Below are 21172 nucleotides of genomic sequence, written 5' to 3'. Positions count from 1 at the left end.
ATCGAACCACCTCGGTGGGTCCATTAAGCTGACCGGGGGGTTTTCTGGTTCCAACTAGTGCACCACAACTGGACAAATGCCGTAGTATGTGCTTTCCTGTCTGTGGGAAAGGACATATAAAAGATCCCATGCTGCATTAGGAAAAATATAGCGGTTTCCTCTGATGACTACGAGTCAGAATTACCAAATGTTTGATATCCAATAGCCGATGATTAATTAATCAATGTGTTCCAGTGGTGTCGTTAAACAAAACAGACTTCTCTTTTTTAAGATGATCATTGTGCCTTTAAATATTTTCTTCAAATATTAATTTCTGTTAATCTCACACGTGTACACGTGTTCTACGATGGTTGTATTATCATTGTATTTGTGTAGTATATCTGTCAAGAATTGATTAAAATTATCAGGAGTCGTCACTGAAACCCATAATAATCGATATTACCTGTAATTTCCTCTGACGAACGTTATCGTAACAATGGTAGATCTGAAGGCTAAATGCATCTGATTTCATTTTATTCTAAAAGGTTCGAACACGCCGTCCTGGGCAAACACCTCAACTATCTGGACTATCTGTCTAGGACAGTGGGTTAGTTGTTAGTGATCACTGGTTAATGAGAGAATTCGGTTATAGAGGCTTTACACCTACTCATTCAGTCGTTAAAAACTATCTCTTGATGAGAGCCGGCACCATGGTGCGAACCCGGTGCCTAACATCATTAAGTCCGATGACTTAACCATTTCACCACCGAGGCCGGTAACTAAATGCTCTGGATTTTTTTTGTTTTTTTTTGTTCTGGTGTTGTCAGTGATGGACGAAACATGTGCCTGCGAGAACGATCTCTACTACAACAACATATTAACTATAGCAATGTGAAACTGTCAAGGGACGCAGCCATTTGTAGTTGTCACGGCAGCGGCGTTGTTTCTTTTCCTTTTTTGACGACCAAGAAGCCATTAAGCGACGTGCCGTGACCAAACTGAAACGAGATTTTACTGCCCGTTAGGCTCATTTTAGCCAAACGCTATCCCCCAATGACCAAAACCGAATAAGTAATTCATTATCTGCTCTGGTCGCGCATTCCTGAAGGAATCATTTTATAGCTTTTAATAATCGTTTGCTCTGAACATTTACTTGCAGGTCCTTGAGAAATGGTGCCACTCTACACCAGTTTAATTTCTACTTGGATGACAGTTGTTACAATAACGGCCATCTCTGCCCTATACGCACGACAGTTGCATCAAGAGACTTGTCATTCTAACCATGAAGGCGACAGAAGTGGATGATTCTTTGTACGAGAGTGTGTTGTTTCTGTGACCTGGATTAAAAATGGTCTCGTGGCTGTGAACATCTGTGTGACAACTAATACAGCGGTTGCAATGTCCGACGCCATGGCTGCGGTCACCGGCGTCGGCAGGACGTTTGTGTCGAACATTCTGTCGAATTTCTGTTTTGTGGTTCTACTTGCCTTTGTCGTGGCTGTGCGTCAGGTAAGGATAATTTTTTTATTTTATTATTATTATTATTATTATTATTATTTTTTATTTTTATTTTTTTTATTTTTTTTTTTTATAAAAGACAGACTTTGCTACGTATAGTTTGGCATTGGGCAATCAATTGAATTGAATTGAATTCAATTGAATATAGAGCAAGTATAATATTAATAATGATAATTTGAATAATCAAATGCTTTTTTGTTATTGTTTCCCCCCTTCCAACCAGTGTTCCACGACTGGTATACGTTGTCCTGACTGTTGGAAAGTGTATATAAAAAAAAAACCTTGCTGCTAAAAAATAGCGAATTTCTTATGAAAACTTTACCAGAATTACCGAATGTTTGACATCCAATAATCGGTTATTAGTTAATCAATGTACTCTTCGGGTATCATTAGACGAAACAAAATTTAACTTTTTTTCTCAATGTCCATTTTCCCCCCATATTTTCGTGTGCCCATTGTTCTCCTTCCATTTTGACAAACACTTTCAATGTGTTAGCATTGCTAAATCGATATTTAATAAAATAAAAACAAACGTTTCTTAATCAAACTTTACTTTGTTGTATGCATGAAGGAAATAGTTATTAAAGGTGCAGACCATAGTTTCAGCCCGTGAAGATGGACATTAAGTTTAGTTAATCTACAAATCTGCAACACATTTGGATTTGGTTATGTTTAAATAGGAAAATACCGTCTGAAAATATCTAGAGCTTGTCCCGATAACCATTACTTCTCAGACGAACGTGCGGTTTTAGGATTATGAAACCATTTTGGGTATTACACAAACCTGGGTGACCAGAACCACTTAAGGTGTACGAAAATTGATACGTCTAAATAATAAAATATAAATACTTCTAATTTAAATTATAAAAAAACCCGGCTTAAATAGTGAAAAATACGTCGTAGTGTTTAAAAAGTAGGTTCTGTCACTTTAATGGTCGTAACGAATATTTTATTATAAGTGTTTTTGCCAAAAAAAACAAAAAACATTCGGTATGGGGCTATGGAATTGAATGCAACCACAGTCAACAAGGGGTATGGGGCCCATAAAATGGTTTACATTTAGGGTTAGGATTATGAAAATCATACAGTAACGATAAGAGTAATTAATTTTGTCAAAAAGTTAACTTAAAAAACATATCTGCAAAAATATTTGGGTATGGCGCCATACCCGTTTTACCCTCTGGCAGAAACCCTGATTATAATAAGTTGAATCGTACAAAAAACGCAAGGAACACATATACAGCATATTATGCAAGTTTGCACAGATTTGTTGACACAGTATGATGGCGTATATGAAGCAAATATAAACTGTATTTTGTGTTATTCTTATCATGGCAGAGTAAACAATCTTCCATGACTTAGCAACTGGTTCGGTACTCGAAAATGGGTTATCTTTTGGTTGCCGCCTTTTAGCCCATTCCCTAATGGTTCTCAGTGTTTGTACAGCTTTGGGTTAAAGCCTTTCATAAACACTGTGTTTTTGCATGATTTCTTTTTATCGCTTTTCTAATTTACTCTAGGCTCAAGTGCCGCAATCCGCAACCATATAGCTAATGGCAGAAACTCTCGTCCCATAAAGATCAAGGATTTATGATTGAACATTTTTTTAATACCATAAAGATCGAAGCTTTATGACAGAACACTTTTTATTATCGAGTTCATTTTGTGCTTAAAATACAATTAATGCATTCCTTGTCTCATAGTGATCGAGTGTTTATGACTGAACACATTTTGGCGGGTTAATATTGTCTGGAAAAAAAAAAAACACATTTAGTACATTCGTTTTTATATGTGTTTTCCATTTGCAAGTGTTTGAACTCGTGCAGAGGATAATAAAACGATCAAGCAATTATTATCACTCTTGTGGCATTCGGCAAGACCATTATGAAAATACGAATGAGATGAGCGGTCGTTGATCACACTCACCGAGACCAAAGCTTCCCGATAAAGAAATTGTTCCCCACAGGATTCAACCCATTAGACCCGTTCACCACAGCACCGACACGGTGTAGGAATAATAAGCCGTATCTCTGGTAGTAAATTCTTCATTTTCCCTGTTCGGTGTTATCGCGATGACATCATCAGTGCCATGGGGACTTCACAGAAGTGGCAAGTTCAGAAGAGTTATGATAGAATACGCTTATAACAGTTAATGATTCTTGTCATCTTTGCGTATGTTAAGTAAAGAGATCTGGGCCTAATTCACAAAGCTCTCTTAGGCTCTGCTAGACAACAAAGCATCCTCTTTGCAAGTTGTTTTCCACTGCACTGCAATATCGCAAAATTGCGAGAGTTTAGTGAATTAGATCTCAGACGGTTAACATCCTCTTTAGGTGCGAGGAGTTAAGGTTTCGGTTCCCTGAGGTAGGCTCCTCGAAACTGGTATACCAAATTAAAGCTGTTGGACATACTATCGGTTAAGTGTCTGTAACGTTGGCTATAGGTTCTAACAGACCAAAGTAATTCCTATTGCCGATAATGTTAACGTTTACTAATAAAACTGATATAAGCAGTGTATCAACACTTTAAAATATTTTAGGTTAAAAATATGGGCCAAAATCTTCAATTCGTCCAAACATACTCTTTTTTTCCAAACTCTATTCTCAGCAGTGCACAGTAAATGAATGCCAATGTCAAGGTCATTATGAACTCCCATGCCTGAGTGTAACCTAATTAAGCAATTATTACTGTCAAATAACAGTAAATGGCACACAATATAAACTACTGATAATATAGTGAATATATGCTAGAAGTTCTAATAGACCAAATCAATTCCTATTGCCGATAATGTTAACATTTACTAATAAAACTGATATAAGCAGCGTATCAACACACCCAGGAAGTACAGCAATAAAACATGTGGCACCTCACATCTAATCTACCTGCAAGAAATAGAGGGGGGTGGGGTGTCACATAACATTTAAGAGATTTAATTAATGTTTTATTAGCAACCATAATTTTTGCTGAAAAAAGCAATTCCATTTTTGGGGGTACCCCGCATTAGTTTCAACATCTGGTATGTACAGCATAACAACTGTATAACAAATAAAAGTGTATTTAATTATTGTCAATGGATAATAGTATTTGCACAAATAATCAATGTCACATATTACTACCAATCACACCCACAGCTATTTTTACTCCGTGCACCTCAAACTTTGCGGAACTCTCTTCTTGGGTACCATGCAACCTCTAGTACTATACGCACTTCTATTCCGTGAAAAAGTATGAAATAAGCATTTCTGCTAATAAAAAACAAACAATGTTGAGACATTACGCTTTTCATTCATTCATCCATCCATTCATTCATTCACCCATCCATCCAATCATTCATTCATTCATTCACATATCCATTCTTTCATTCATTCATATATCTATTCATTGATTCTTTCATTATTTCATCAACCATGGTGTGGTCCTTAACCATATGTCCGATGCCATATAACCGTAAATAAAATGTGTTGAGTGCGTCGTTAAATAAACCATTTCCTTCCTTTGCTACCCACTGAGTAGTTAAAACTCGCTCTGGGTGGGAGCTGGTACCTAGAGGCAAACAACCCAGTACTCACAAGCCTCCATTAAGTCCGATTACTTAACCACCGAGGCTGGTAATTAATTTTACCTATATGCTCACATTTATATCCAATTAAGGGGCCAAGCAAGCTGTCCTGTACACACATCACAGACACCAAGACCTTTTGGGGGGTCTTCACTGAAGTTTGTTAGTAGACTGTGTTTCCCGACTGTCAAGTATTTATCACCGCTAAGCCTCTGGTTTTAACACGTCTGCGATTCCATTTAAACAAACAGTTCTGATCTGTTCGACACTGAACGCCAAGTCTGCGATATAATTTGACGTCCAAATGAAGGTTTGTGCTAACGGGCCAGTCTTCCTCTCTCTCAAAGCTTAGATCACAAAACTCGCCTGAGCTGCTTTAATGCCTTAATCTCCGGTCCGAACAAATTAGTTTTACACACTGGGTCACTACTAAAACGCGATCGTTAGAAGGTTGAGTCAATTCAGACAAAACTGAAGATTGCCACTTGGACGTTTAGCACGAGTGCTAGCTCTGTAGCTGATGCTTTCAGTTCAAGTATGGATGGAAAGGAAATGTTGTTTTTCTCAAGGACACTCGTGTATAACTTTATTACTGTAGTTTATTGTAGGTTATACTGCATATGTATGTATGTATGCATGTATGTATGTATGTATGTATGTATGTATGTATGTATGTATGTATGTATGCATGCATGTATGTATGTATGTATGACGTATGTATGTATGTATTGATGTATGTATGTGTATTAATGTAGGTGTGTATGTGTGTGTGCGTGTGTGTGCGTGTGTGTATGTGTCTGTATGTATATATGTACATCTATATATTGTATGTATGTTGAGGTTGACTATTACATACATAGATATTAACGCACTGGCGCAGGGGATAATTAAATCCTCTCTGGCCTCACAAATTGTCCCATGTCTTTGCTGGGACTCGAACCTATGGCACAGAATCGCCCGCAACTTGTAGACCTGCCCAAATACGTATGTATGTATGTATGTATGTATGTATGTATGTATGTCTGTGTGTGTCTCTGTGTGTGTGTGTGTGTGTGTATGTATGTATGCACTGATGTATGTATGCATGTGTATATGTATATGTATGTGTGTATGTGTGTGCGTGCCTGCATGCATGCATGCGTGCGTGCGTGTGTGCGTGTGTGTGGATGGATGGACGGACGAATGAATGTACATGTATACGAAGGGTCCAAGAAAACAACCTAGATGATGTTCACTTTTGATATATATTTCGTTTATCTGCTCTAACCCATATTTAGAATATGTACCTTTTAACATGTGATATAACATACCCATTAACACGATATAAGCGTATTCAAAATGCATTTAATAGGAAACGCCATGCTAGCTATGCATATTTCGGTGACATTACGTCAAAATAGGTCACACGGGTAAACATCCAATATGTAATAGTTATACACCTCACTTTCGATCGAGTTAATTATTATAACACTACATTATGCGAAATTTGGTCAGTATATACTAGAGAGAGAGAGAGAGAGAGAGAGAGAGAGAGAGAGAGAGAGAGAGAGAGAGAGAGAGAGAGAGAGAGAGAGAGGAGAGAGAGAGACAGACAGAGACAGACAGAGAGAGAGAGAGAGAGAGAGAGAGAGAGAGAGCAATATATTTTCATGAAAAGAAAATAAGAGAAAAAACATTTTTGATGCGACAGCGGTAGGTTTATTTTCACTGGTGTGTGACATCTATCATACATATGTTGAACGTCTAGTGGCCGCTGGTCAAACATTGTGCCCGAATATCATTAAGCCAACAACCCGTTTGCTACAAAATGATCGCGATGACACGGCCTTCGGGCGCCCAGATCTGACGAATCACAGCGGTCATGTTCGGTCGTGAAATACAGACACCAATTTCCCGAAGACATGTGTTACCGCTTCCTCAGTTTTCCTTACAGCTGGCAACAGCAGGACACAATCGATGATTATTGTCATTTTAACAATCGATATTTTAATTTTAGTAGTTGTCAACAGCATCAAGAGTTCAAGTGGCCCCAGTAATCACCACGTGTGGACATTGGGGTTTGCGATTTCAGAATTGTAGTGATGCCCTGAGCAGCGGCCCTTTGATTGCAGCTATTCACGGAAGCAGCACACTATGGTATTGCAGTGCGATTAGATGGATGTCTCCGTGTGAAGCCTCGGTCGTGAGGTTCAGATTCCGTTATCTGTGATGAGTTGTTTAATACCACATTAAATGGTAATGGTAATCCTTTTGACTTCCTCTCCGTTTATATATCTGTATCTCTTTCCCTCCCATCGGTCTACAGGCTGGTAGGTACTGGGTTCGGATCCCAGTCGAGGCATGGGATTTTTAATCCAGATACCGACTCCAAACCCTGAGTGAATGCTCCGCAAGGCTCAGTGGGTAGGTGTAAACCACTTACACCTACCAGTGATCCATAACTGGTTCAACAAAGGCCATGGTTTGTGTTATCCTGCCTGTGGGAAGCGCAAATAAAAGATCCCTTGCTGCTAATCGGAAAGAGTAGCCCATCAAGTGACGACAGCGGGTTTCCTCTCAAAATCTGTGTGGTCTTTAACCATATGTCTGACTGATGAGTGATGAGTCTATATTCATGCTAGACTTTAAAGCCGCACACCCTAGTTTCATCCAGCGAAAATAAATTATAATTTGGTTAATCTACAAACCTGTAACACACTTAGATCACGTTTTTATCAAATGGAGTGAAAAAGCAGGTTTTATATCGATAAATACCATGGGAATCCCCATGTCCCAATTGCTTGAAATAATTTTGAAAGTTTGTATTCTGATGTCACCGGTAGATGTCGCTCGAAGCACAACAATGCCTACGTCACGACAAATTTCACAGACTTGGGGTGCGTTCTTTTCACCTCTCCTGGACATGTTCCAACTGTTCTGTCCTGGTTGTATCCCCTCTCCAGATATCGTAGGACTTAGCAAAATTATTGGTTTTAAGGGTTTGTAACGTTTTGTATTGAGATACTTACTTGTCTGAACTTTATTGTTACTGTAAATGTTCACGAACTGTGAAGAAAAATCTCACAAATGAACAACAACAAATCGGATATCGATTGCGCGAACCGTACACGAGAAAACAAACCGAACCACAATGATAACGGTCACGTGGTATACCAACGTCTGTGACATTGAAATGGAAATATCCCGTCTAAAAATAGATTAGACCTTGTCTGCTCAACGGTTTTTACTCAAACGTGCGTCCGTTTTTCAGAAATAAGAAAAATGCATTTTGTGGTATTACAAACACCAGGATTACCAGGATTACCAAAAAAACACTTCAGGTGAATGGAAATGTATATTCTAAATAATAAACGGTAAGTAAAGTGCAATTTTATTTGTGAAAAAAATGGGTTTAATAGCGAAAAACAACGCCGTAATGGTTAACAACTAGCCGTAACTAGGGTGTGTCCCTTTAATAACAGTCGAACACGTTTGGCGTCGCAGCTGTGGTTCCTCGTGATCGTTATGGGAACAGTAAGCGATCGCTTCGTGGAACGGGGCTCTGGTCTTCATTACCAAGAGGAACTGGGCTGAGTTCAGCCAGATCGAGCAGAAAAAAAACGTCCGCTAGACCGGTTTATGCGCTTCACAGTAAATCAAATGGCCACTTTGAGAACCAATCAAATAGTTCGCTGAATTTGGAGCTTGCCAAGAAGAACTTGCCTCCATGTTTGCTAAGAAGAACTGATCTCCGGAAAAACTTAGATTCATATTTGCCAAGAGTGAAATACGTGTGTGTATGCTACAGTAAAACATCATCATCCCTCACGGTATAGCATTTGCTAAACAGTGTAGTTCAGCTTTTGTTTTCACACACGATAATGCTAATATTGCACGAATATCTCTCCATTTTTGTGTTGCTTAACGACACCACTAGAGCACATCGATGTATTAATCATGGGCTATTAGATAGCAAACATTTGGTAATTTCGACATATAGTCTTAGAGAGGAAACCAGCTATATTTTTCCATTAGTAGCCAGGGATCTTTTATATGCACCATCCCACAGACAGGATAGCACATACCACGGCCTTTGATATACCAGACGTGATGCACTGGCTGGAACGAGGAACAGCCAAATGGGCCCACTGACGGGGATCGATCCTATACTGACTGCGCATCAAGAAAATATCAGTCAATTTGTGACGTCATGTTTCTGATATACAATGACAATTTGCACACTTTACCATTAAATGTATTGTTGAAATAAACTATATTAATAATATTATCAAACCATCTCATGCACTTTGCGTGTACAAACCAATACCTCTTACGTTTTGTGAGAACTATAAATATCAAGCACCAAATAGCCGTTATTTAACATGGCGTCGTTAAACAAAGATGGCTTTCATTTCCTCACTGGCCACAGACCACAATTAATTTCGCTATATGTTTCTATATAGCCTTAGTGGCTATAACATTTTTATTAATATCAACAGGCCCGTGGATTTTTGTATGTACCTTTACCTGCCTGGGGGACAAATACTCTAAACAAACACACCCTGTAAACCTAGCAGGAGTAAACCCATTTTACACAAAAAGCACTACTTTTGCATGGGCCGGAATTAACACAAACAAGTCTTCAATGTCAACAAGTTACACATAGTTACAAACTACATGCCCTCCCCTGTCACTTCAGTCAAATGGTTTCCACTTCATAGCTGTCTGCCATGAAATAATCATAGTCAAACAGCAGACTACCTGCGCGGACAAATTTCCGGATTTTGGACAACCAAATGGGAAGATAACTGTAATCTGAGGCCCACTGTGAGATCAGACGAACACAGAATACCACTGCAATTTTTCTAGACCAGGGCCGTACCCTCCGGGGGGGCAGGGGGGGGGGGGGGGGGCCTGAGAATCTTGTCCTTTTTTTTTTTTTTATATATCTCCAGTAATAGCATAGAAATGTTTAATCTTTATAGTATGTTAAAAATTATTTATAAAATTTAGTGCCCCCCCATGGATTTTGGTCAGGGTACGGCCCTGTAGACCACTAACGTACCTCGTTGAAGCAATCGCTATATAAATGAACTAAATTAAGAGTGGAATTTAGGCTTTGGAATGCTCTTTTGTCTGTTAATTTGAGTTATTCACAGGGCGACTGGAGTTCATTTGGAATTTAGTTAGACGTTTGGTGCAAAACGACAACGTTTAGGTTCACTTCTCGCAAAATACAGTCCAGGGGCTTAATTCGATTAAGTAAAATCGCACCGCCCTTGCATGTACTTTTGCAATGCACTGCCAGGTCGCAAAATTGCGAGTCTTTTGTTAATTAGGCTTCTGTGTACTCATTGGTGCAGCACTTCCGAGAAATTAGTAGGGTGTTTCGTTTAATGACACATTCTGAAAAAAATACTGCAGCATATTTTGCAAGAATTTGATAACTATACCAATGGGGTGAGAATTAATTAGGTCAGACCGCACCATCTTAAGCCTAAGTTTGTTAGTTTTGATTTAGTAAACTAGTCTGGGACTGGGAGTCCTCTTTGTGGCGATGTAAGAGGGATGAAATCTCCAGTAAAGGATCTCCTCGAGAATGGATGTCTTCCAAGGCACTATATTGAGATTAATAGAATTAACCACAATTTCGCCAAATGTCCATTCTACTCTGTACTGTGCAGAGATACGGCCCTGGCCATGTATTACGGTTGTGTAATACACTCAATAGAAGATCGCTGACAGACACATATCGATGCAAACCAACGTGGCTGCTTTAAAGGGGCATTTCTGAGTTTGTTGCACTGTAAGATGTTTCCCACTAATAAAATAGATCTACGATTAAACTTACATATTAAATCTATTTTCTTGTTTAGAATATCAGTGTCTGTATGCTCAATGTGTTTCTGGTCGTCTTAACACTTGTAAGAAGCCCAAACTGGAGTTTGTCTTCAAATAATTTCGTACGTACGAAAAAAACATGAAATAAAATGAAATTTAATCAAGTACAAATATTAGAACGATCAGAAGCACATTTAATATACAGCCACTAATATGTTATGCAGAAAAATAGATTGATATGTTATTACAATCGTCAAAAAGTCTCTGTTAGTCGATAACATCTATAAAATTGCAGCAAACTCGGGAATGTCCCTTTAAGTATTATTGTGAGCGAAAAACATAATTGTCGTTTGTCTCATCACACTATTCAGTCAAAGGAAGCCACCATAATGTTTGTTAACACAAGGAACTTTACAGTAGTGATGCAATCTAAATTTCCATAGAATTGTATAAATTCTAATAAAGTCCCAGTTTTATAAAAATTGGAATCAAATAATATAATACGTTTAAGCTTGGACGATGTATTGCAGTGATTTTAATACCCCATAACTGTTACTATTTTAAAGAGAAGCAATTAAATTATGTTAAATTGTCATGCATACTACTATATCCTCTCTCATATTCTGTCTTGACTTGAGGTCAGACGAATTTAGACACTGTGCTCAGAGCGGGTCACCAGAATCGTACATGGACATGGGCATGTTGAAAAATATCCATCAATCCATCCTCCAAAGTTTGTATAACTAGGCAAAGGGCTAGTCTGCTGTTACGAAAGTCAACTAAGTAACGCTAAAGTTTCCACGATTCGCAACAAGATCTTGAACTCTGGAGTCGTCTTAAAACGGTTGTCAAACACATTTCTATCAGCAGTTTCGCTTTTTATATTTGCTTTTTCACAGATGCGGTTTTTTCTTTTAAAAGAGAATTATTTTCCCATTTTCAGTTTGAGGCTAAGGCTCAACGAAATAATTCAATATACGTATCGTCTGCATTAGTCCCTCTAATGGTCATTCGTCGAAACTTAATCCCTGAAGTGATTGTCATAAAAACTATTTTCACACATTCTCTGGTGTTATAGAGAGAAATAACCGCAATGGGTCTGGGCAATGCGTCTACCGTTATGCACGTCATAAGTGTTTGAAGCTGTCAGCAGGGGACGAGTCATTGTCTTGCTGTTCGCTATGTATTGTCTTTTTTTGTATTTATGGCCGTCCGCAGATCGATATCATATTGTCACAAAGACGAACATCTGCTGGCAGTATACTCTAATGTGTCTCGGTCGAGAGCATGTGTTTGGAAGTGTATGGCTCCATGGGGGATACTGCTCACACCTAGCTGAAACAATGGCCGTCTTCGTTTCCAGTGCTATAGTTCTTCACTCATCCGTCTACCAAAGCTCAAATAAATAGGAAGGAAGGATGTTTTATTTGACGACGCACTCTACACATTTTAATTATGGTTATATCATAGCGTCGAACATGAAAATTAATATGATGCATATATGGCAGTAACGCCAATTCAAATGTTTTCGGTATTTGGGAATCATGCGCTTCATATTTGACCTGACATTATTTCATTATTTATTTGTTTATTTAATTTTATTAATTTTATTTAATTTAATTTAATTTATTAATTTGTTTGTTTATGTGTTTGTTTGTTTGTTTGTTTGTTTGTTTGTTTGTTTATTTATTTATTATTTTTTATTATTATTTTTTTTTTTAGTTTGTTATTTAGTTAGATATTTGCTTCTGCTAAGATCATTTGCTGTTTTATCGATAAGAGTAGTCAGTGGGTTAGACACCAAATATCTATAGTTTAAAATGTACTGAGGTGTCATTAAGCAAACATTCCTTTCCTTTCCTGGTTTTGGTTATCAATGTTATGGCATGGGCTTGGCTTGTGTTATTTAATTATTTATTTATTTGTTGTTTTTTTGTTATGATTTTGTGTTTTATTTAGTTAGCTAGTTAGTTGCTCCGGCAAATGTACCACCCGAGTACACATCTTTCTTTGGACGGTGTCTGGAAAAAAGTCACAGGAAACATATTCACAGAAGAAAAGTCACAATTTAGTTTGGGAAAAAAATCTCAGAAAAAAAGTCACAATTTTTATATAACAAAATATATGGGTTTGCAGAGTATTGAATGTGGCTAAATGAAAAGAAAGTGCATCATAGTATGCAGGGGGACTTGTTAAACTTATTGGTTAGGGTGAGTTTGTAGAGTCGCTTCTTGTACCTGGGTCAAGTAGGCTACTACCACCCCTCAACCTGGCGGGTTATTGCATGGTTTCAACGTGAGCAGCCGACAGTGAGCACCATAATCTAGCAGGATGCGGTTGGCAACCCACCTCGACGACTGGTTCGTCGACGCTGTGTGCAGCTGCAAGAGCGCCTTCGCAACCCGTGTGTCGATCGTTTTGAGGACCGCAAGACTGAGGCAGAATTTCTCTGTGGCATCGGGTGGACTATCCGCTTAACCCACTCACTTTGAAAAACAAAGAACATTGACAAAACCTCTCTGACAAAACATGTTTGACCTGTCTTTCATTGCCTAATACATTTTTTAATTAAAAGTTGTGACTTTTTTCCCTGTGCTTTTTTTTTCTATGACTTTTGTTTACCTGTGATTTTTTTCCTAGATTACAAAACATAAATGGTGGATCTGGGCCTGGATCTGGGTCTTGTTCTGGCTAAGTATGGTGCCAGTCCAAAATGAAACGCACTGATCTATTAAACTATTAATCGAATGTGACAAAACACGCCGCGTCTGTGCTAACATGAACTACAGATCTGGCAACAGACGTCATAGAATATGCTCTATATTTTCATACTACCAGACTGACAGCTGCGCAATGTTCGAGCCATATATATTTTAAATTTTTATTAAAACACAAGAGGAAAGATATATATTAAGCAATGTTGAATAATCGTAATTATTGTTGATGTTTATAGAAGAAAAAAGAACGGACAATGATATGAACGCAGTTAATATATCTATATATATATATTCAAAACACGTAACAGTTACATACCCAGATGTAAAAATACACCAGGCTTGGCGTCTTTGTCGCATCATCCACACCCAAACCCAGCTTCGGTGTGTTTTGGGCCTTACCCAGCCTTGTAACCTATGACACAGCAGTTGGGAACCATACTTAAAGAGACATTCCCGAGTTTGCTGCATTGTAAGATGTTTCCGACTAATAAAATATTTCTACGATTAAACTTACATATTAAATATATTTTCTTGTTTAGAATATCAGTGTCTATATATTCAATATGTTTCTGGTTGTCTTAATATTTGTAAGAAGCCCAAACTGGATTTTTTCTTCAAATAATTTTGTACGTACGAACAAATACGTTTTAGGAAATAAAATGAAATTTAACCTAGTACAAATATTAGAACGATCAGAAACACGTTGAATATACAGCAGATCTTGTTTGCCCTAAATGTAAAGTTCTGGACAGGGTCTTGGTGTGAGCATTTGTTCGCGCCAGAATATTCATAAACACCTTTTAGGACTGCATCCTACTGAATTGTCGGGATGTTTTATAATTATGACCGCTTCGACTGATTACGAACATTTACCGGTGTCAACACTAGCGTATTCGGGCAAAAACGAAGGAATCGTTGGGGCAAAATAGGCTGGCCTGAAAACTCTTCGCAATGTATTTCCATCATTCTATTGACATGCATGTAAAAATGCGTAATGATTCGTTTTGAATCCTATATAGCTATTTGGTAATAGTGCAACTCACACACACACACACACACACACGCGCGCGCGCGCGCATACGCGCACACACGCACATGCACACACGCGCGCGCGCGCGCACACACACACACACACACACACAAATTGGAACCCGTACGCCTCTTCAGATTTCCAGATGAAATGTTAACATATTGGTTTTGTGTAATACCAAGTAAATTTGTAGGCACATGCAAATCACCAGGCTTGGCGTCTTTGTCGCATCATCCACACCCAAACCCAGCTTCGGTGTGTTTTGGGCCTTACCCAGCCTTGTAACCTATGACACAGCAGTTGGGAACCATACTTAAAGAGACATTCCCGAGTTTGCTGCATTGTAAGATGTTTCCGACTAATAAAATATTTCTACGATTAAACTTACATATTAAATATATTTTCTTGTTTAGAATATCAGTGTCTATATATTCAATATGTTTCTGGTTGTCTTAATATTTGTAAGAAGCCCAAACTGGATTTTTTCTTCAAATAATTTTGTACGTACGAACAAATACGTTTTAGGAAATAAAATGAAATTTAACCTAGTACAAATATTAGAACGATCAGAAACACGTTGAATATACAGCAGCTAATACTTTATGCAGAAAAATATATTTGATATGTAACTACAGTCGTTTAAAAGTCTGTGTTAGTCGATAACATCTTAAACATTGCAGCAAACTCGGGAATGTCCCTTTAAAATACGTGTGCTAAAAATTGTGAATTTGTACACCCCAACTCTCTGTACACAACTCTTTGACACCCATGGACGAACTAAAAAAAACCGTTGTAATGTAAAAACAAAAAGATATTCTGAATCATAAAATACAATAATGATAATAAATAACACAAAGAAAAATGACCCAATACGCGTCGCTGTATTGATTTTGCAGTTGCTCTCTCAGATAAAAATGCTTTGGTCTGAAACAAAATCTGTTACTGTGCTCATGTGATATCTTTATCACAGTTAAATATTTGTACTGGAGCTAGAAGTAAAGTTAATGTAGCATTATATTAATTTCAACAAACCCAGATAAAACTGTCTTGGTTTAAAACAGAATTGGTTGACCATGCTGATATGAATTTATTTTATCCCATTCAAATAACTGTGCTAAAGCTGGATGTAAAGTTAATGTAGCATATTATTAATTTCAACCCATAAAGCAGGCTTTTGAAATTCAGAGGAAGTTGTCCAATCAATTAGTTTTATACTTTTAGCTAGGAAATTTAACCAAGTAAACATGTAATATTACCCTAGCTTTTAAGCAAATATAAACATCACCATAATGTAATTTTAGGCTTCAGTCTCAATGGGACATGCTTCTAAATAAATACAGTTGTTTTTCTGTTCTAGTATCTTGCTCAGGTTATTCATTTAGTTACGTCTATTTTAGATCTTGTTTGCCCTAAATGTAAAGTTCTGGACAGGGTCTTGGTGTGAGCATTTGTTCGCGCCAGAATATTCATAAACACCTTTTAGGACTGCATCCTACTGAATTGTCGGGATGTTTTATAATTATGACCGCTTCGACTGATTACGAACATTTACCGGTGTCAACACTAGCGTATTCGGGCAAAAACGAAGGAATCGTTGGGGCAAAATAGGCTGGCCTGAAAACTCTTCGCAATGTATTTCCATCATTCTATTGACATGCATGTAAAAATGCGTAATGATTCGTTTTGAATCCTATATAGCTATTTGGTAATAGTGCAACTCACACACACACACACACACACACACACACACACACACACACACGCGCGCGCGCGCACACACACACACACACACACAAATTGGAACCCGTACGCCTCTTCAGATTTCCAGATGAAATATTAACATATTGGTTTTGTGTAATACCAAGTAAATTTGTAGGCACATGCAAATCACACACGCACGCACGAACGCGCACACACACAAATAGGAACCCGTACGCCTCTGCAGGTTTCCAGATGAAATGTTAAAATAATTGTTTTGTGTAATACCAAGTAAATTTGTAGGCACATGCAAATCACACACGCACGCACGCACGCACGCACGCACACACACAAATAGGAACCCGTACGCCTCTGCAGGTGTCCAGATGAAATGTTAAAATAATTGTTTTGTGTAATACCAAGTAAATTTGTAGGCACATGCAAATCACACTCGAACGCACGCACGCACGCACGCACGAACGAACGCGCGCGCACACACAAATAGGAACCCGTACGCCTCTGCAGGTTTCCAGATGAAATGTTAAAATAATTGTTTTGTGTAATACCAAGTAAATTTGTAGGCACATGCAAATCACACACGCACGCACGCACGCACGCACGAACGAACGCGCGCGCACACACAAATAGGAACCCGTACGCCTCTGCAGGTTTCCAATGTTAAAATAATTGTGTTTGTGTAAACCAAGTAAATTTGTAGGCCATGCAACACACTCGCCTCACGCACGCACGCACGCCCGAACGAACGCGCGCGCACACACAAATAGGAACCCGTACGCCTCTGCAGGTTTTCCAGATGAAATGTTAAAATAATTGTTTTTGTGTAATACCAAGTAAATTTGTAGGCACATGCAAATCACACACGCACGCACGCACGCACGCACGCACGCACGAACGAACGCGCGCGCACACACAAATAGGAACCCGTACGCCTCTGCAGGTTTCCAGATGAAATGTTAAAATAATTGTTTTGTGTAATACCAAGTAAATTTGTAGGCACATGCAAATCACACACGCACGCACGCACGCATGCACGCCCGAACGAACGAACGCGCGCGCACACACAAATAGGAACCCGTACGCCTCTGCAGGTTTCCAGATGAAATGTTAAAATAATTGTTTTGTGTAATACCAAGTAAATTTGTAGGCACATGCAAATCACACACGCACGCACGCACGCATGCACGCCCGAACGAACGCGCGCGCACACACAAATAGGAACCCGTACGCCTCTGCAGGTTTCCAGATGAAATGTTAAAATAATTGTTTTGTGTAATACCAAGTAAATTTGTAGGCACATGTAAATATACACACTGAATTAAAGTGCAGACATGTTACGTTTTAAGTAGGAATACTACGGTATGTTTTGAGAGGACAAATGGCTTCAACTGAAATGATCCCCCGAGAGACTGATGCTGCGACTCTGCCTCGAACGCACTGCCACTGAGCTGCATGGCCTCCCGCCCACAGGTTAAAACCGCGTACTTTTTAATACCCAGTCCGTGTATCCCCTGACCCTAAAAACGGCTAGACAGATATTTGATTGATTGGACGCGGTTGCGGGTCAAAAATAGGTCTACTGAAAATGGCAGTTTTTGCCTCTCAGATTGGAGGCAGGTATTGTCGTTCTAATTGTTTAATACCGGAACGAGAAAATCCACCAGCGGAGGAAAATGGTTAAATACGGGTCTGGTTTTACAAACAAAATGTGTTCATCTTGACTGCCAGTTAGATAGACAAAACTTGAAAAGTAAACATTTGATTAAAGAAGTCGTCATGGCGAATATTTTCGTTTCGATGTGTGTGCTGCTGCTGCTGCTGCTGCGCTCTCTCTCTCTCTCTCTCTCTCTCTCTCTCTCTCTCTCTCTCTCTCTCTCTCTCTCTCTCTCTCTCTCTCTCTCTCTCTCTCGTTTAAAAAGATGATATCTGAATATATCTGAGCAACTAATCAAATGACAACACCCTTCTCCCCACGTCTCTCTAGCACTAGCGCTGCTAGATAAGAAAACTGATCTTGAAAATTCCACATCTAAAGTTCCGACATTATTACTTATATTTAGACATGTAAAGATGAGTGTGTTTGCTTTATTTCGTACTTGTTTAACAGTTTTATCTTTTGACAAAAGCCAAACTCATAGTTAAATGTTTGGAAAAAAAGAAAGAAAGAAATGTTTTATTTACGGTTATATGGCGTCGGACATATGGTTAAGGACCAAACATATATAGAGGAAACCCGCTGTCGCCACTTTATGGGCTACTCTTTTCGATTAGCAGCAAGGGATCTTTTATATGCACTATCCCATAGGCAGGGTAGTACATACCAAGCCCTTTGATATACCAGTCGTTGTGCACTAGCTCAATGGGCTTACCGACGGGGATCGATCCCAGACCGACCGCGCATCGAGCTACGTCCCGCCCCTTAAATGTTTGGTACCATAGATTTACAGCAGAGCAGCTACCCCTCCTCTCTCTCTCTCTCTCTCTCTCTCTCTCTCTCTCTCTCTCTCTCTCTCTCTCTCTCTCTCTCTCTCTCTGTGTGTGTGTGTGTGTGTGTGGGTGTGGGTGTGTGCGCGCACGCGTGTGTGTTGGGTTTTGTGGATGTATTGGGTTTTTTTATATTTGAAACAAAATTGGTTTTATCTTTATTCTTTTTTTTTTTGGGGGGGGGGGGGAGGGTTATACTGTTGTTGTTGTTTTTTTTTTGTTTTTTTTAATTACATATAGTTCATTTCACATGCACTGCTGGGACACCGCTTACCTACGTCTTGGGCATAAAGTATGATTGAATATATAACGATTTTAATAATTACTTATATAGTGTGTTATAAACAAATCTGGGATAGGACCTACATGTACAACTGCCAATATCACCACCAGTAGATATAACATACAGTGGCCGATTACATTTAATTGTCTCTAATGATTTAATATCTTTCGAGCCATTTTGCACAGCAGTTTTCTTGTTTGAACAGCATCTTTACGTGAGCAATTTTCCATCCTCATGAAAGCGAAAAGTTTTATTAAATAATAACCGAAGACGATACGTGATAGAATGTGCAGCTCTTCAATGATCTGCAAATTGTTCTGTCTGGGCCAGATTTACTTTATTGTGCGCTAAATAGTTTATAGTGTCCACCATTTCTTGAAACAGTTTAGTGAGTGTGTCTAATTGATTTTTGCATCGTTTCTCAAATTAGATAGCATTTTATTCGCATCACCTACTAAAGAGAGACTGATATGAGATATCTATCTTCTGAAAATCAGTAATTCGTGGAAATAGTATGTATCGTGGTGTGTGTGTGTGTGTGTGTGTGTGTGTGTGTGTGTGTGTGTGTGTCTGTGTGTGTGTGTGTGTGTGTGTGTGTGTGTTGTGGTGTGTTTTGTTTTGTGTTGAGTTGTGTATATATATGTGTGTGTGTGTATTGGTGTGTGTGTATGTTGTGGCGTGTGTGTGTGTGTATGTTGTGGTGTGTGTATGTTGTGATGTGTGTTTTGTGTATGCTTTGTTATTTTGTATTGTGTATGTGTTGTGTGTATGCTGTGGTGTGTGTATGTATCTTGTTTTGTTATTATGTGTATGTGTTGTGTGTGCATATGTATGTTATGATGTGTGTGTGTTTTTCGTTTTGTTTATGCGTTGTTATTGCGTGTTGTGTATGAGTTGTGTGTGTGTTTGTGTGTGTTGTGTTGTGTTGTGTTTGTGTATGTATGTGTTGTGTGTATGTGTTGTTTTGTTTATGTTATTATCGTGTATGCGTCTGTCCGTGTGTGTGTGTGTGTGTGTGTGTGTGTGTGTTTATTGCTGTTGTTATTGGCTATTGCGTCTGTCCGTGTGTGTATGTGTGTGTGTGTGTGTGTGCGTTTGTGTGTGTGACTCCCTCTCCCTCTCTCTCTCTCTCTCTCTCTCTCTCTCTCTCTCTCTCTCTCTCTCTCTGTGTGTGTGTGTGTGTGTGTGTGTGTGTGTGTGTGTGTGTGTGTTTATTGCTGTTGTTATTGGCTAGATTTTTTATGAACTATAAAAAACAACAACCATGCAATGAAGTAAATCCAGTTCGTACTAAAGAAGTAGGGAATGCTTCCATGGATAAAGAAACGTTTATTCAATGGAATGGCGCAGTGGGAGTCTGTTTAACGAGGAAAGATTAGATTTGGCCTTAATTCCACTGTCAGTTGACTACCAGCAGGGGAGAAGTATTGATTCCAAGCGAGTGTCAACGAGTAGCATCAGAACAACAATCATCTCTGGCCTAAGCGAAATTACTTTTTGTACATTAATAAACCATCTATATATTGTTAGTGCATGTACCTTTTTAAATTCATCAACATGCCTTGTTTACTTTCTATTCTTTGACCGTGATTACATGTTTTCTTCATCAGGACGCGCACCCTATCTTTGATTATATTTTACTTACCAACTCCACATCCCAGTCCTTGTCTCTGTAATCGTACATTCCCAGTCTGGAGCATGACGCGGAAAGACGTGTTTGTTTAACTTGTGCACACTGCACGTGCTTTCGTGCGCTCGACTTGGGGATCCTTCATTTCGTTGTTTTTGTCAACGAAATGAAGTTTTCTACTTGGATGTATGCGGCCATTGAAAATGATTGAACGCTGGAACGCTTCTTGTTTCGACAGCCTGCACCACCAGGTTGGATTCTTTTTTAGCGAGATTCCTTGCCTCCACGTCATTTCTCCGGCTGACTATGTCGACTAGTTTTTTCGTGACTCGTATAACGGCTATTCTGCAGAACGCCACTGTTGTTCGCGTTTAGTCTCTACATGTTCGAGCCTGTCCTAGCAGCACTGGAAGATTGACCGCCCCACTCTAAGAAT

At 38.9% G+C, this 21172-nt stretch overlaps 1 protein-coding gene across 1 annotated transcript in view; it reads left to right on the top strand.

The window, feature by feature from the left end:
• The first annotated feature begins 949 nt into the window (after positions 1–949).
• The window catches only part of LOC121370485, a 35352-nt gene continuing 15129 nt past the window's right edge, over positions 950–21172 (top strand). The window contains exon 1 of the mRNA XM_041495746.1: positions 950–1488. Within this exon, the coding sequence (XP_041351680.1) occupies positions 1378–1488 (111 nt within the window). The 5' untranslated portion in view covers positions 950–1377. The remainder of the gene's footprint in view (positions 1489–21172) is intronic.

The sequence above is a fragment of the Gigantopelta aegis genome, chromosome 4, assembly GCF_016097555.1.
Source record: "Gigantopelta aegis isolate Gae_Host chromosome 4, Gae_host_genome, whole genome shotgun sequence".
Classification (NCBI taxonomy): Eukaryota; Metazoa; Mollusca; class Gastropoda; order Neomphalida; family Peltospiridae; genus Gigantopelta; species Gigantopelta aegis.
The sequence above is the reverse complement of the archived record's forward strand: the minus strand, read 5'-3'. Positions and strand labels throughout refer to the sequence as shown.